This window comes from Synchiropus splendidus, chromosome 1 (genome assembly GCF_027744825.2).
Source record: "Synchiropus splendidus isolate RoL2022-P1 chromosome 1, RoL_Sspl_1.0, whole genome shotgun sequence".
NCBI classification, from domain to species: Eukaryota; Metazoa; Chordata; class Actinopteri; order Syngnathiformes; family Callionymidae; genus Synchiropus; species Synchiropus splendidus.
Genome location: NC_071334.1, coordinates 2,270,393 through 2,287,741, shown reverse-complemented (window position 1 = coordinate 2,287,741; position 17,349 = coordinate 2,270,393). Strand labels below are relative to the sequence as shown.

General features: G+C 46.4%; 3 protein-coding genes and 1 long non-coding RNA gene across 4 annotated transcripts; 2 read left to right on the top strand and 2 right to left on the bottom strand.

Moving 5' to 3' along the window:
• The first annotated feature begins 3,309 nt into the window (after positions 1 to 3,309).
• On the top strand, positions 3,310 to 5,245 carry LOC128752518 (gastrula zinc finger protein XlCGF28.1-like). Its single transcript, XM_053853806.1, has 2 exons — positions 3,310 to 3,332; positions 3,468 to 5,245. The coding sequence occupies exon 2, from the start codon at positions 3,488 to 3,490 to the stop codon at positions 4,955 to 4,957; it is 1,470 nt and encodes a 489-aa protein (XP_053709781.1). The 5' UTR covers positions 3,310 to 3,332; positions 3,468 to 3,487; the 3' UTR covers positions 4,958 to 5,245.
• Positions 5,246 to 7,056: 1,811 nt separating this feature from the next.
• LOC128752760 (gastrula zinc finger protein XlCGF8.2DB-like) lies at positions 7,057 to 8,439 on the bottom strand. The gene has a single exon (XM_053854365.1). The coding sequence runs from the start codon at positions 8,376 to 8,378 to the stop codon at positions 7,413 to 7,415; it is 966 nt and encodes a 321-aa protein (XP_053710340.1). The 5' UTR covers positions 8,379 to 8,439; the 3' UTR covers positions 7,057 to 7,412.
• Positions 8,440 to 10,330: 1,891 nt separating this feature from the next.
• Positions 10,331 to 13,187, top strand: LOC128752842 (uncharacterized). The gene is made up of 3 exons (XR_008413712.1): positions 10,331 to 10,441; positions 12,724 to 12,879; positions 13,011 to 13,187. It is a non-coding gene; the product is annotated as an uncharacterized LOC128752842 (long non-coding RNA).
• LOC128752696 (oocyte zinc finger protein XlCOF6.1-like) lies at positions 11,731 to 15,426 on the bottom strand. Its single transcript, XM_053854184.1, has 2 exons — positions 15,109 to 15,426; positions 11,731 to 13,520 (listed from the first exon to the last, which is right to left on the bottom strand). The coding sequence occupies exons 1-2, from the start codon at positions 15,125 to 15,127 to the stop codon at positions 12,352 to 12,354; spliced, it is 1,188 nt and encodes a 395-aa protein (XP_053710159.1). The 5' UTR covers positions 15,128 to 15,426; the 3' UTR covers positions 11,731 to 12,351.
• Positions 15,427 to 17,349: the final 1,923 nt, after the last annotated feature.

The following is a 17,349-nucleotide window of genomic DNA, read 5'->3' as shown; positions in this document are numbered from 1 at the left end:
ACTCAGAGCAGCTGAACGGTTTTTCTCCAGTGTGACACCTCATGTGGGCATTCAGATCACATCTCTTTCCAAAACATTTTCCACAAACGGAGCAAGTCAAAGGTCCACTGCAGGTTTTCATGTGTAGATTCAGTCCAGACTTTGAGGAACATTTCCTCCCACATCCAGAGCAGATCAGTGAATCAGGATCATCATCGTTCTTTGCATGGACATGAACCTTTGGATTCTCCACAGACTTAGAACCTGACTGAGTGTCACAGGTTTCTCTCCAGTCCTCACTGTCATCCGTGTCAGAGTCAGAACAAGGCGACCTCTGGTGGTCAGGGAGGAGAGGTGTATCCAAGTCACTGGCTGCTTCTGCTCCTCCACAGGTGTCTCCATCAGCTTCTGTCTTCATGTGTTGAGTCCAGCTGCTGGTTGCTCCATCATCTTCACTCTTCACCTGGACCGGAGTGAGGGAGAACTGGGTGGCCTCTTCTTTGATTTGGTCTAGATCTTCTTCTTCTGGTTCTTCTTTAATGAGAGGAGGTTCTTGTCCCTCCTGATCCAGACTGGAGCTGCACTCCTGCTGCTCAGTAGCATCTTCTTCTTCTTTCATCACCAGCAGCTGCTGGACACCTGCAGGGACACACACACCAGTTACTCAGTCATGAAGCCTCTAAGCAGAGGCTGTTGCCCTCATCTCCGTCTCTGTTGCTCTCAGCAGCGTCTTGGATCAAGGCGCGGGAGCACATGAGCACATGACATGTGTGTCTTCGGAGCGCTAACTTTCACGTTAGAACGCTCACGATTCTTTCTTTGTACCATACGAGACTCCAGAGAGTCAAGACTTCAAGGCCCTCTAGATGTGACAAAACCAGATTTGATGGCCTTTACTAGTCCCACAGGTATCTGAATTAACAATAAGTGGCCACTGCAGGTTCTTCAGAGATTTACGAGTCTCTCTAGAAGCCTGAGCACACTTCCGAGAACAATGGTTAAGTTAGGTAACTCTTTACGTCACCTCGGGAGAGATGACTGTATAGAGAGAACTTCTTTGTAAAATGAACTTACCCAGAAAAGTTCGGGAGAGTTTCTTTGTTTTTAGCAATGTTTTAATTGACTGGTGCAACTTATACTGTGGATGGAGCCACACATAGTGATGTAAAACTGAGACTCACTCTGAGAAATGAAAAGTCTAAATGGTGGCACAAACGATCAGAATTGTTCTTCTCTCGGCTCCTTCCAATAGAAGAGTTGTTGTATGTTTAATGTAGGATTGAAATACACTAATAAAACCACTTCAAATATCCTTTGGATCGGTGCAGTGTGTGTGTGTGTTGATGTTCTCGTGTGAATCACCCTTTGACAAGACACTGATCTTATGAGGACGTTTTGCTTTGTCAGGACATTTTGGCCTGGTTCATGTGAGCCATGTTTTTTGGATGGTTAGGTTTAGGGGGAGAGGGTGATGTCAATGACGGTCCTCACTAAGATAGGAAGACGTGTGTGTGTACCTGCTCTCCGGGTCTCCATCTGCAGCAGGATCCTCTTCCTTCCGTCTCTCCTTCACAGCAGAGGAAGATGTGGTGGAAACTCGGCAGCAGATGATCGTCAGTTACCATCCGCCCTTTAAAGGAATCTGTCAAAAAACGGACGATCCACAAACAAAGAGCAGGAAGCCACTTCGGAGGAAAAGAAAATGGAGGAGTGGGCGGAGTCAAGCGCACAAACATCCGGGTAACTATCTGTCTTCACTCGGTATGTAAGAGTGGTACGTTTTGTTCTTTGTAGTTCAAAATAATCTTGACATTAATATAATCATTTTATTTTAATTTAAGTTATTCTTTTTTTAAAATCTGTGCTAATCGTGACGTTTCATTTCCGGGTGAGGGCAGCAAGTGACCCGGATGTTTATGCGCTTGACTCCGCCCACTCCTCCATGTTCTTCTCCAGAACTCTGCAGCAGCTTCGTGCTCTTTGCTCGTGGATCCTCCGGCGGATGAAATGTTCTTCAGAGGTGGAAAGATTCATAAGTGACGATCATCTGCTGCCGAGTTTCCACCACATCTTCCTCTGCTGTGAAGGAGAGACGGAAGGAAGAGGATCCTGCTGCAGATGGAGACCCGGAGAGCAGGTGCACGCACGCACACACACACACACGCGCGCGCACACTCACGCACACGCACACACTCACGCACACGCACACACTCACGCACACTCACACACGCACACACTCACTCACACACACACGCACACACTCACACACTCACACACTCACTCACACACTCACACACTCACACACACACACACACTCACACACTCACACACGCACACACTCACACACTCACTCACACACTCACACACTCACACACTCACTCACTCACTCACACACGCACACTCACACACACACACACATTCTCACACTCACACACTCACACACTCACTCACACACTCACACACTCGCACACTCACACACACACACACACACACACACTCACACACTCACACACTCACTCACACACACACACACTCACACACTCACACACGCACACACTCACACACTCACTCACACACTCACACACTCGCACGCTCACACACACACACACTCACACACACACACACTCACACACTCACACACTCACTCACACACACACACACACTCTCTCACACACACACGCACTCACACACACAGACACACACACATACACACACACGTAAATTATAATGCTAAACTATTGAATTCAATATTACTGTCTGCGTTAATAAACACCAGCCCTGAAATTCTTCTCCAACTCAGCTACGAAGGGTTTTCATCAACATTCTATCCGATTCCGCTACTTTCAGTTGATAAAAGAGCGAGAGAACAGCGTTTTCTATTCGTAAGCGACCGCACGTGAACCTGTATGAAAACTGGGGCTGCTGCTTCCTCGATGCTCATTTCACCCTGAATGACTCGCAGCTCAGCTTCACTTCCTCCTCCATCCAAACACGAGCATCCTTTATTGATGTTGAGGTTATTCTCAAGAGTAAGGATGCACCAGTTATCTGAAGCTGAAGATCATGGAAATAGCTTGGCTGAATACTGAATGTCCAGTGATCCAAAACATTTTTAAATGTTGCATGAATAGTCGAGAGCACATTTACATACATACATGATGTTTAAATTGAATTGAATGTTTTTGACATTTTGTGTTTGTTTCAGTCTGCTGTTCTAATAAGAAGCATCGCCATGCGACAGCGGGAATTGCCTCTTCAAACTTGACATCACGGACAACAAATAAAGAGGAAACATTTCCACTTGACTTGAAAGGCAGTGAAGTCGACTCTTGTTTTTCATGACCGATTGTTTGGTGCGTCACTACTTAACAATGTTCTTGACAGCATCTGTTGAGTTGGTCATTGGCCGCTGTGATGTTAACATGTTCCAAGTTAGATTTAGATTTGACTCAGCTTTGAGTGACTCTGGTGTGTGTGTGTCCCTGCAGGTGTCCAGCAGCTGCTGGTGATGAAAGAAGAAGAAGATGCTACTGAGCAGCAGGAGTGCAGCTCCAGTCTGGATCAGGAGGGACAAGAACCTCCTCTCATTAAAGAAGAACCAGAAGAAGAAGATCTCGACCAAATCAAAGAAGAGGCCACCCAGTTCTCCCTCACTCCTGTCCAGGTGAAGAGTGAAGATGATGGAGCAACCAGCAGCTGGACTCGACACATGAAGACAGAAGCTGATGGAGACACCTGTGGAGGAGCAGAAGCAGCCAGTGACTTGGATACACCTCTCCTCCCTGACCACCAGAGGTCGCCTTGTTCTGACTCTGACACTGATGACAGTGAGGACTGGAGAGACACCAGAGACACTCGATCAGTTTTGAGGTCGGTGAAGATTCCAGAGGTTCACGTCAGTGAGAAGAAAGATGATGATGAATCACTGACCTGCTCTGGATGTGGGAAGAAATGTTCTTCAAAAGCTGGCCTGACTCAACACATGAAATCCTGCAGGAGACCTTTCACTGAGTCTGGCGACGCTGATGACGCTGACGACAATGAGGACAGATGGAGAGAAACCAGTCACACTCGATCAGGTTCAAAGTCTGTGAAGAATCCAAAGGTTCGTGTGAGTGGGAAGAAAGATGATCACGAATCACTACTCTGCTCTCAATGTGGACAGTGTTTCCCACAGACTAAGGAACTGAAGGCTCATATGAAAAGTCAGCATGCAGAAAAACCTATCAGCTGCTCTCACTGCGGTAAACGTTTTTCAAGGGGATGGAGCCTGAAAACTCATCTAAGACTTCATACTGGAGAAAAGCCTTTTGTGTGCTCTCAGTGTGGTAAATGTTTTGCACAGAGTGGACATCTGGAGTCCCACATGATAAGTCACAGCAGAGAAAAGGCTTTTCATTGCTCTCAGTGTGGTAAATGTTTTGCACGGGGCGATTACTTGAAGATGCATATGAGAAATCACTCTGGGGAAAAACCTTGCAGATGCCCTCACTGTGCTAAATGTTTTACACATATCAACATCCTTAAGACTCACCTGAAACGTCACACTGGTGAGAGTCCTTTCATCTGTTCTCAGTGTGGTAAATGTTTTACGCGGAACCATTACTTAAAGAAGCATATTGAAAATCTCCATGGTGAAAAATCATTCAGCTGCTCGCACTGTGGCAAAGGTTTTTCACGGGCACATTCACTGACTGCCCACACACGAATCCACACTGGTGAAAAACCTTTCAGCTGCTCTCATTGTGGGAAAGCTTTTCAGAAGAACAATGCCCTGGCGATACACATGAGAAGACACACTGGAGAAAAACCTTTCAAATGCTCTCACTGCGGTAAATGTTTTTCAAGGAACGGGACCCTTAAGAGCCACATGCAAACTCACACTGGAGAGAGTCCTTTCCTCTGCTCTCTATGTGGTAAAAGTTTTACACGGAAAAGTTCCCTGAAGACGCACATGACGCGTCACAATAGAGACTAAACTTTCATGCGCTCTCATGGTGGTAAACGTTTTTCACAGAGGACAAACGTAAAATAAACATTTCCTCCTCTTAAATAATAGTTCAATTAAAGTATGTGTGTGACCTTGATGCTCAGAGAATAGACCGTCTGGGTGGTTGGTTTCACTGCAGCAGAAGAAATGTAACCGTCAACTCTGTGGTGAAAACTCGACAGGTGAGCGCACCTCAATGAAACCAGCAGGGCTGATGAACCAGCCCACCTTAGCAGTGGTTGGATTTTGGTGGTGTTGTATAGGTCCATTTGGATTCAGGAGCGGTGTTGAGCTTCCCCATTGACTTTTGATAGGTCAGGCAGCACATCTGGTCATGTGACCAACTCCAGTTAAACCCTGCACAATCACATTTCATGTGTCTATTGTGAAGGAAGCCAGATGCACCAATCATTTGATGGTTTTCTCTTGCTTCTGCCTCATTTTCTCATGTGTCTTATAGGAAGTTTGGAGTGTTACCGCCATCTGATGAAATACATGTAGGGCGATGATATTTTGGGATCAAGCATTCGAGCATGGATGTAAACGGGAGTCCTGGGGGAGGTTGGCGCCGTCCCATTGTCTCTCGAGTTCCCTCTTCATTTCAAACAAGTTTCATCCAGCTGCTGAAAACAATGAGTCTGAGACAACAATTGCCCGAACCAATGTTTTTGCAAGAGATGACTGAAATGTCAGAAGCAAGTCAACTTTTATTGTCCGAAAACTGGTTAAACAACAAAATGCAAACTCAGACCCTCAACAGTAGAGAGTGTGTTCTTTGGTTTAAAGGCATCACTCTTCTTTCTCCGGATGAAAGCCGCATCTCTGTGCCCCAAAAGCTCCATCTTTGTGTCATCTGACCACAGAACAGAGGGCCAGAAGCTTTGATCTTTCTTTACGTGTGTCTTTGCAAACACATCTGAGGTGGACACTGGTGACGCTGACGACAATGAGGACCGATCAACCTCAAAGTCTGCGAAGAATCCAAAGGTTCGTGTGAGTGGGAAGAAAGATGATCACAAATCACTGCTCACCTCACCTGCAACGTGACCATGGGGCGAGTCCTTTCGTCTGTTCTCAGTGTGGTAAATGTTTTACGCAGGACCATTCCCTAAAGTTCTCCATGGTGAAAAACCATTTCGCTGCTCGCACTGTGGGAAAGGTTTTACTCAGGTATGTCAGCTGATTGCCCACATGAGTCCACACTGGTGAAAAACCTGTCATCTGCTCTCACTGTCTGAAAGGTTCTCAGAAGAACAATGCCATGAAGATACACGTGAAAAGTTACATCAGAGAAAAACCTTTCAATTGTTTTTCCAAGGAACGGGACTGTGAGAGCCACATGCAAACTCACACCTCTGCTCTCTGTGTGGTAAAAGTTTTTCACGGAACAGTTCCCTGCTCAGAGGAGCTTGGCAACTGTTGATTCTGTTGAAAATAACAGTTACCTTCTGTGTTCTTATGAACGGATCGCAAACAGGATTTTCATGAACCACATATTAAAGACCAGAAATGAGATCAAAGTGTGTTTGCATTTTGAGGAAAGTCCAGTATCCAACATGGCAGGGCTTCAGAGTAACTCTCTGCATTGGTGGCATGTGACTTGTTTTGTTTTTTTATTTTTCAAAAATAAAGTTTTGCTGTTTATTAATTTTAATTCCTTTCACCTCACGACAGTAGTGGAGTTAATAATCTGGGTCAAGAACTGAGTTGGGCTGAGCTCCAATTCCTTCCTTAATCCTCGGAGTTGCACACTCTCACGTGGGGCAAGAACTGTCCCAATTCTCTGGAAGTTAAATTGAGGAACGTAGCTACCTCAGTTCTGAGGAACTCCGCGACCTTCGGTATTGAGGAACAGCCAGAATCCTTTATGTAGGATTCAGAAATAGTCACAATAGCTCAAGCTACATCCTTTAAAAATAGCCATATCTAAGTTGAATACGTCACTGAAAAAACCTGCCTTCTGAAGGTTTAGCAACGATCGTGAATCCAAACGGACCTACACCACCAAAACAAACCAAAGGTTTCCAACCAACCCTCAAAGCGTCATCGAAGAATATCGAGTTTTCACTTCAGGAAAATTCTCATGTGGGAGCACTTGGTGGAGGGAAACAGCTTTTCACTTGGTGCAGAAACAAAGTTGTTGTGTGGGATTCCTCAGCGAGCAGTGGCTGTTCCTGTGCTGCGAGTTCATGTTAGTCATATTTGTTTTATACAATGTCTTGCACATGCTTTGATGCTCTTAACCATGATCATGGTCATTATTGGCTCATGACAGCACAACTGGATTGTTTGCTCTTCATGACCGAAATGAGACGTGAACCAGAGTTCAAGTTCTTTATTTTGATAAAAAAAATTTCAATCATATATTTTTGCGTACACACAGTTGATAAATAAGGCCCCAGTTCTGTGAAAAACATTTACCACAGACACAGCACAGGAAAGTTTAGTCTCCAGTGTGACTTCTCATGTGTATCTTCAGGGAGTGGTTCAGCGTATAACCTTTACCACAGACAGAGCAGACGAAAAGATTCTCCCCGGTATGAAGTTTTAGATGAGACCGAAGGTTCCTGCCCTGTGAAAAACGTTTACCACAGAGAGAGCACCGGAACGGTTTTTCTCCGGTGTGAATTCTCATATGCAGCGACATGTAATTGCTCTGCGCAAAACATTTACCACAGTGAGAGCATCTGAAAGGCTTTTCTCCAGTGTGAATCCTTGTGTGGGCTGTCAGTTGATATCCCAGTGCGAAACATTTGCCACACTGGGAGCATTGGAAAGGTTTTTCTCCTGTGTGAGTTCTCATGTGAGTCTTCAGGTCCCATCTCTGCGCAAAACATCTGCCACACTGAGAGCAACTGAAAGGCTTTTCTCCCGTGTGACTTCTTAAGTGGGCCGTTAGGTGTCCACACTGGGTAAAACGTTTACCACACTGAGAGCAGACAAAGGGTTTTTCTCCTGTGTGCGTTCTTGTGTGAGTCTTCAGGTCCCTGCTCTGAGAAAAACATTTACCACAGTGAGAGCAGACGAAAGCTTTTTCTCCAGGGTGACGTCTCATGTGAAGATTCAGATCACGTCTCCTTCTGAAACATTTTCCACAAACAGAACAAGTCAAAAGTCCACTGCAGGACTTCAGGTGCCGTTTTATTCCAGACTTTGAAGAACATTTTGTCCCACATTCAGAGCAGGTAAGTGATTCAGGATCATCATCTTTCTTCTCACCGAAATGAACCTTTGGATTCTGCACAGACTTTGAACCTGATTGAGTGTCACAGGTTTCTCTCCAGTCCTCACTGTCATCCGTGTCAGAGTCAGAACAAGGCGACCTCTGGTGGTCAGGGAGGAGAGGTGTATCCAAGTCACTGGCTGCTTCTGCTCCTCCACAGGTGTCTCCATCAGCTTCTGTCTTCATGTGTTGAGTCCAGCTGCTGGTTGCTCCATCATCTTCACTCTTCACCTGGACAGGAGTGAGGGAGAACTGGGTGGCCTCTTCTTTGATTTGGTCTAGATCTTCTTCTTCTGGTTCTTCTTTAATGAGAGGAGGTTCTTGTCCCTCCTGATCCAGACTGGAGCTGCACTCCTGCTGCTCAGTAGCATCTTCTTCTTCTTTCATCACCAGCAGCTGCTGGACACCTGCAGGGACACACACACACCTCAGTCACTGAACAGTCCAAGTATTTATGAAGTCTTGGTCAGTCAATGACGATTAAGAGCTTGACACTTTAGAAGTGGTTGAGAAACCATCTTGAAACCATGTTGCAACTGAAGGTTGTCAGTCTCTCCCGTCAGATAAACGGCAACATGAAGTGTCAGACTTCGTGCTGCGACCCAGACCACATGGCCTCCCGGGCCTGTTATGCTGAAGCAAACCCTGCTGCATCAGCCCCTGTGGCGCCTCACCAAACAATGACAACCGAAGCTGCGGCACCAAGTCGCAAAAGTGGCTCCCATTGCAACAGTGGAGTGGACTGGCTTCATCCAGCTGCTGAAAACAATGAATCCGAGACACCAATTGCTTGAACCATTATTTTTGCAAGGGAGCTGCCCAGCGTTTCCCCCACATTGGAGCAGAATCTCGCACTGTGCAACCAACTCCTCCCCCTCCTGAACACAGGGTTCATTTCATTTTAAACATTGCAAGCCTGCAACAGCACCAGCGCCTGCTTTGCTCTGACAACGGAAGAAAGGTCGACTTAATAAACAGCTCCATGGCACATCAACACTTCTGTTTTCACCCGGGAATGAAGCAAACCACGCCTCCTCTTCCCTGCAAAACTGGGAGTTCGGCTGCAAGATGGTAATGTGTATGTAATGTACTGTATTGACTGAGAGAAACACAATGAGGAACTGCAGAAAACTAGTGTGGAGAAGTGTAACAACAAGATCATAAAGATAAATGATTCACTCACATTGTCAAAGGGATCATCATTTGTGCTCTCACTGTTTCTAACAATCCACACTTTCATTGACTAACGGGACGAGAAATCAAGATGGAATTCTTTGAGGAACAACTGCCATATTTTCTGGGTCATAAATGGCATTATTTTTCAAATGTCAACTGGTCCCGGGACTTACACTTGGGTGCGACCGGTCGTCTGAAAAACACTGCAAAGATGACAATCTGTCTGGGACAAGAAATGAGAAAAAGGGAGGCAGAAACGATAAGAATGGCTCTTCCCTCACGCAGCTCCCGTTCCATCACGTGGGGATGGAAGAGCGGTCCTGAGTTTGAAGCAAGATTGAAATCAACTTCTATTTCTACTGCTACTGCTCATATACCTTAAATTTGTGTAGCTCACGTTCGTGTGCGCGCGCGCGTGTACCTGCTCTCCGGGTCTCCATCTGCAGCAGGATCCTCTTCCTTCACAGCAGAGGAAGATGTGGTGGAAACTCGGCAGAAGATGATCGTCACTTATGAATCTTTCCACCTCTGAAGAACATTTCATCCGCCGGAGGATCCACGAGCAAAGAGCACGAAGCCGCTGCAGAGTTCTGGAGAAGAACATGGCGGAGTGGGCGGAGTCAAGCGCACAAACATCCGGGTCACTTGCTGCCGGAAATGAACCCTTGAAACTGCAGCTTCAAAAACAAACTATAATTTGAACAAGTTCGACAGCGGATCGTACTTTTGCTCGTGCTAGTTGATAATTACGTTTAGACGGAAACCGAAAGAGCAACGAGCAGCACAAATTCAAAATGCATATCAATGTGGACGCACCCAGATCTGCTTCTTCCACTGACTTATGTTCTGTTCACAGCAGTTCCAGTCGCGTTCTGGGAAAAAAAATGCTGTGATTTTGAATAAAAAACGGACATAGCGACAGACGGAGTAGAAGCAAAGACACGGCTTAAATACGCGACAGTCAAATGACAGTGACGAGAGAAAAGCGCGTCAGTAGAGAAGCACATCCACATCGATAACGGTTGTGTCATTGATGATAGAGGCGCCAGGTGGCGTCGTAACATACACACTGGGTGAGTACATTCACTCCCATTTACTCTGGGTCATTCTGAGGAATTTACATTGCGCCTTCATCTCTCGTCTTTTTCAAGCCACAGCCTTTTGGGAACGATGATATCGAAACTGAATACGTTTTCCTCCTCCTCCGGTGGAAACAGCAATGTGTATTTAAATGGGAAGCTAACACATTAAAGAAAGATTGGTGGCCGAGTCAGCGTTCGTGTTACGTAGAGTTTTGTTTTTCTTTTTAAAAACGAAGTAACTATTCGTCTTTAGTGTTTGAGCGCACCGAAAAGACGCAAAACTTGTTGGGAACTGGAGGAATATACACCTTTAATGTATCATCTACGTGTTTGTTTACTCGTGAGAATGACGCGTAAAAACCCACAAGTTAAAATCCAAAAGAATGTATTCCCTGACAGAGCTCTGGCTCCACAACTGCGCCTGACTTACCCTGAGCTCCAGTGGTGTAGAGTGACCAAGACTATCTCTCCTCTTGTTGTTGCCCATTTCCTGGACTTTTTTGAGTGGAAAACTGTAAACAGGTGATCCGGTCCTCTCCTCTGATTGGCTTGCTTCTGCTGGTGGACTGGCTGGTCCCATCTCTGCCTGGCTCCATCATTCCTCCTCCTGACCCATCGCTGTCCCAGAGGTTCCTTATCTTCCACATTCCTTCACTTGGGGGAAGGTAGATGTTGGTCCCCACAAACTCAGACTCAGCTCAAGCTGTTTGGACCGGTTCTGGGTTGGATGTCTCCTGGGTTCCTCCTTGGTCCTGTACCAGGTGGTTCCTGCCTTTCATGACTCACTCTTCCATCCAGGCATCTTTCCCACACTATCCTTGTCAAACACACACCTCTCATGCTGGACCAAACTGAGGTGACCTCAGCCATGATCACTGCGTCTGTTGGAGTCAATCTTCCATAAGCCCAAGAATTATAAAGCAGTTGATTCAAGAGCAGATACTTGATGAATATGATCATGAGTAACATATCCTGATTCCCAGAAACCGAAAATGAAATGTAAAACGCGACCGTCCAATGAGAGCTCGACTGTTTAGTCTTTTCCCCCTATTGGTCCCTCCATCTTCGTCCCGCCCCCTGGGCAGACAGCACGTGACACGGAAGACCAGAGGATCTAAAACACCGTTTCCTGCACGTCACAGTGGTGACGATCAAACTCACCTGACGAGGATTCATGCGCTTTGTATCTGCGCTTTGTTACGTCCCTTCCTCAGTAATAGGAAAATATCAAGAAGGTGGAGCTTGTGGTTTTTCAAGTTATTGAATCAAGAAAACGTCACAAAATTTTTACACAATAAAACAAAAACAAATAATCACAGATATCGAATAACAACATACATTTTGACCAACACACACACAAAAAATATATACAAATCAAAAGTGTCTCTTATAGTAAAGAGCCGTCCAGATTGGATCTGGATTTGGGGCTTTAACACTTGTCAAATCAGGAGGTGGCTGCTGCCGATTGGTGGGGGAGACCAAGGAGACCCGGCAGAACTGATCACGGTCAATAACCCCAAACAGAGCCGGGCCGTGACAGCTTCAACAGAGGAACTCAGGGTTCTGCTGCAGCTCGCGGTCGCAGGTCATGGCCCCGGTAACTGACATGGAGGTACGCGGATCCTGCTTCATGAAACCCAAAACAGGAAAATTCAGCTCACTTCCAGGAAACCCTTTTCACTTAACCACCTTTCAGCTCTTATATCAACAAAATGCAGTTACAGACACGAATTAAACATCATTGTAAAAATCATTTAAAGTTCTTCCTGTAATTCTAAACTGGAATATCTTGGAATATCTCTAAACTGCGACTGGTGATTGAGAGCAGACAAACGTTTTTTCTCCACTATCAAATCACAAGCGAGCCCATCAGTTCTGCCTCTGTGAGGGCAGCACAAAGGTTAGACTGCAGTGTGACTTCTCATGTGTCTGGTCAGTGAGTATTTCAGTGTATAACCTTTACCGCACTGAGAGCATCGGAAAGGATTTTCTCCAGTATGAAGTCTCAGGTGCGTACTAAGCTTCTTGTTCTGAGAGAAACATTTATCACAGTGAGAGCATCTGAAAGGTTTTTCTCCAGTGTGGCTTCTCATATGTATCTTCAGGGAACTGTTTAGTGCGAAACCTCTACCACACTGCGAGCATATGTAAGGTTTTTCTCCAGTGTGCCTCCTCATGTGTGTCTTCAGGTTGTGTTTGATTGCAAAACCTTTACCACAATGAGAGCATATGAAAAGTTTTTCTCCAGTGTGACTTCTCATGTGTATCTTCAGGTGATGGCTCAGAGGAAAGCATTTACCACACTGGGAGCATTTGAAAGGATTTTCTCCAGTATGAATTGTCAGGTGAATCCTCAGACTCCCGTTCTGAGAAAAGCGTTTGCCACAGTGAGAGCATCTGAAAGGCTTTTCTCCAGAGTGACATCTCATGTGAGTCTTAAGGTTTCCTCTCAGTGAAAAACATTTACCACAGTGAGAGCATCTGAAAGGTGTTTCTCCAGTGTGAATTCTCATGTGAAGATTCAGAAAACATTTCCTCAAAAAACATTTTCCACAAACAGAACAAGTCAGGGGTCCACAGCAGGATTTCAAGTGTAGAGTCAGCCCAGACTTTGAGGAACATTTCCTCCCACATCCAGAGCAGGTCAGTGATTCCTCATCATCCTTCTTTCCAAGGACTTGAACCTTTGGATTCTCCGAATACTCTGAACCCTCTCTCCAGTCCTCACTGTCATCCGTGTCAGAGTCAGAACAAGGCGACCTCTGGTGGTCAGGGAGCAGAGGTGTATCCAAGTCACTGGCTGCTTCTGCTCCTCCACAGGTGTCTCCATCAGCTTCTGTCTTCATGTGTTGAGTCCAGCTGCTGGTTGCTCCATCATCTTCACTCTTCACCTGGACAGGAGTGAGGGAGAACTGGGTGGCCTCTTCTTTGATTTGGTCGAGATCTTCTTCTTCTGGTTCTTCTTTAATGAGAGGAGGTTCTTGTCCCTCCTGATCCAGACTGGAGCTGCACTCCTGCTGCTCAGTAGCATCTTCTTCTTCTTCTTTCATCACCAGCAGCTGCTGGACACCTGCAGGGACACACACACCTCAGTCACTCAACAATCAAAAGTAATTACTAAGTCAAGTCAGTCAATGAGAAAGAAAGGGCTCGATACTTTAGAAGAGGTTTGGAGTTAAAGTTCCGGATAAGCAGCAGCAAACTGTCATTAAAAAGGTCCTGCCAAAAACAGATTTGAGATCAACAAATCTCTTCCGTCAGATAAAAGAGCAGCCTGAAGTGTCTCAGACCACACACTCTCCCCAGGCCTGTTACGCTGAAGCAAACTCTGCTCCAAGCTTCATGTGCGCTGGCAGTGCCTCATGAAGGAGAAGTGGCGTGATAGTCAGCCTGTCATAACAACATCTGCAGCTCGATGAACTGTCCTTAAATAAAGAAAACAATGATATGAGCAGTCATAAATAGATTATTATCAACGTGACTTTTAGGTACTATACACCACCTCAGATGTAACACTTTTAGTCGAGAGTCTAATACTTTGGAACTGAAATTCAATGTTGTTTCATTCATTACCGACACAAGCAGCGCGAGGTTCTTTTTTAAATCATGCAGCAGGGGGCGCAGTGCGTCGTCCTGTGGAGGAGTTGCGCTAGTTCACACCGACAGCCACCCGTTCAAAGAGACGTGGCCGGGATGTGTTCGCGACAGCGGCGGAGACGGACAGAGAGAACGCGTCTCCGCGGCATTAAAGCAGCACCTCACAGCAGGCTGGAGCGAGTGGTGCGCGGCGCAGCGGACTCCCGCCTTTAGATGGCGCCAACGCCACACGTTTGGAGCAAGTTCATTTCGAAATAAACGGTGACGCGCTCAGCAACAGCTCAGCCTTCAGTGACTGGAGCAGATCTCATGACTCAACTTTCCACTGCAGGCTTCCGAGGTCAGGACAAGAACCAGAACAAAGGCATTTTGGCTCCCTGGCGCCAAAAACTACAGGTATAAGTTCAGGTTGGGAGCTGCACCTGTTCAGGTTTGTAAACAAATAAATAACTTTATAAAGCTTTTTTTTTTGTTCTATGAATCACTCGTTTCTTTAGCTGTTACAATAATATAATACATTCTGATGAAGTCGAAGGGTTTTCTCAGCATTTTTTAAATCACACATTTTTAAACGCCTGGCAGCAGTAACTGAATACGTTTAAACTGTTGCTTCATTATTAAATTTTGTTGAATTGTGTATGTGTGTGTGTGTGTCAGAAGGTAGAAGGAGATGATCTTCACAGACCCGTCACCTCACACAACAGAGATCCTGAGGATGAACATCCAAGCAGACCTGTGCTCTGAACCTGACCAGATGGGGAGGAGGCACAGACCTCAGTTAACATCCAAGAAAACGGACTTTCCTCCGGGTCAGAATCCGTCGCACTTCGAGCCAACACTTGGCACAACTCTCAAGTTGCCTCTCCTACTGAAATTTTCTGACAGAAATGTTGACTCACATCTTTGCTTGTTCGGATATGTTGCCATTAAAACACAGCTAAAACTCCGCTCATTGTGATGTTTCAACATGAGGACGGTCCTCACGAGTTCGAGCCTGGAGGCTTCATGGTTGGGAGGTCATGGTTCAGGTTCACTTTCGAGTGGAACGGTGGGGAAAGCACCTGCTCTGCGGGTCTCCATCTGCAGCAGGATCCTCTTCCTTCACAGCAGAGGAATATGTGGTGGAAACTCGGCAGCAGATGATCGTCACTTATGAATCTTTCCACCTCTGAAGAACATCTCATCCGCCGGAGGATCCACGAGCAAAGAGCACGAAGCCGCTGCAAAGTTCTGGAGAAGAACATGGAGGAGTGGGCGGAGTCAAGCGCACAAGGAAACGCCCGGGTCACTTCCTGCCCTCGCCGGGTGTTTACAAACGTCCGAACGTAGCTGTCAATCCAGTCGCTCTTGATGGTTCATGATGATGTTTTGCTTGAACGTTTGCTCGTGTCGCAAAGGTTCGCTTCCGGGTGAGGGCGGGACGTGACCCGGATGTTTGTGCGCTTGACTCCGCCCACTCCTCCATGTTCTTCTCCCAGAACTCTGCAGCAGCTTCGTGCTCTTTGCTCGTGGATCCTCCGGCGGATGAGATGTTCTTCAGAGGTGGAAAGATTCATAAGTGACGATCATCTGCTGCCGAGTTTCCACCACATCTTCCTCTGCTGTGAAGGAGAGACGGAAGGAAGAGGATCCTGCTGCAGATGGAGACCCGGAGAGCAGGTGCACGCACACACGCACACGCACACACACACAGACACACACTTTACTAAAACAGTTATTCTTGAAGCTTTAACCCTTAAAACGAGGGTTAGTTTATTAGAAACTCTGGGTCTCACAAAGATAGAAACAGAAGGACACACACAGGAGTGAACGATCTGGACACAAAAATAATACTTATGCCACTTGTCTTCAACTTTCTATCCCTTAGTGCCACATGGCACTCACTCGCTCGGTGGGATGTGACTAAGAGCACCGCATCCTTTGCCACTTTTGTCTTTGGACCATGCCATTGAGGGCTTCATGCGTGGTGACGTCATCGCTGGAGTTTTAACGTCACAGTGGCTGAGGTCAGCGCGCAGTCAGAGACGTTTCCCTGCTGGGCAGCAGGACTGGCTCTGATTCTGTGCACGTCTTGGGTCACACCTCTCTCTCTGTCGACTTGCTTATATCACACCACTTTTCAGTTGTTGTTTCGCGAGGCATCGCATGGCTGATGAAGCTCGGTGCAGGCTTGGTCTAAGCGTAACGGGCTGGGAAGGCCATGTGATCTGGGTCGCAGCACGTAATGTGAGACTTTATGCTGCTGTCATTAGTGTTGTAGACAAGACCACACCAACCGAGACCAAGACAGTATCAAGACTGGGGAGCATTGGGACCGAGACGAGGCCAAGACATTTGGAGGTTGCGACTGAGATAAGACACGTCTGTATAAGGAGTCTCAGACTGAGCTGCAGGAGGAGCCAGAGTCCTTCTTTTACCAATGATGACGGTTTTCTCTGTTGGTCTCGGGCCGGTCTTGAATAGAGATCCCGAGTCCGCCCAGTCCGAGACTGAGACAAGGCCAAGTGGGAATGCATTCGAGACCCTAAAAAAGTGGTCTTGAGACCAAGACCAATCTACTACCACACCGGCTGTCATGAATGACAAAAGAGATGGGTAGAACTCAGACCCTCAGTTGGAACATGCTTTCAACATTCCTTGCAGAAGACAGTTTGGTGATGGTTATCTGGAGTTTTAACTCCGAACCAGCACTCAGGAAGAAATGGATTGTTAAATGATATGTGACTTGAACTACAGCGACTCAAACAAAAATTTATATTTTGACGTTTGACTGTTGAGTGACTGAGGTGTGTGTGTCCCTGCAGGTGTCCAGCAGCTGCTGGTGATGAAAGAAGAAGAAGATGCTACTGAGCAGCAGGAGTGCAGCTCCAGTCTGGATCAGGAGGGACAAGAACCTCCTCTCATTAAAGAAGAACCAGAAGAAGAAGATCTAGACCAAATCAAAGAAGAGGCCACCCAGTTCTCCCTCACTCCTGTCCAGGTGAAGAGTGAAGATGATGGAGCAACCAGCAGCTGGACTCAACACATGAAGACAGAAGCTGATGGAGACACCTGTGGAGGAGCAGAAGCAGCCAGTGACTTGGATACACCTCTCCTCCCTGACCACCAGAGGTCGCCTTGTTCTGACTCTGACACTGATGACAGTGAGGACTGGAGAGAAGCCAGTGACAATCACTCACTTTCCACTGGGGAAAAACCTTTCAGATGCTCTCACTGCAGTAAAAGTTTTACACTGAGCCGTTACCTGAAAAAACACATGAGATGTCACACTGGGGAAAAACCTTTCAGATGCTCTCACTGTG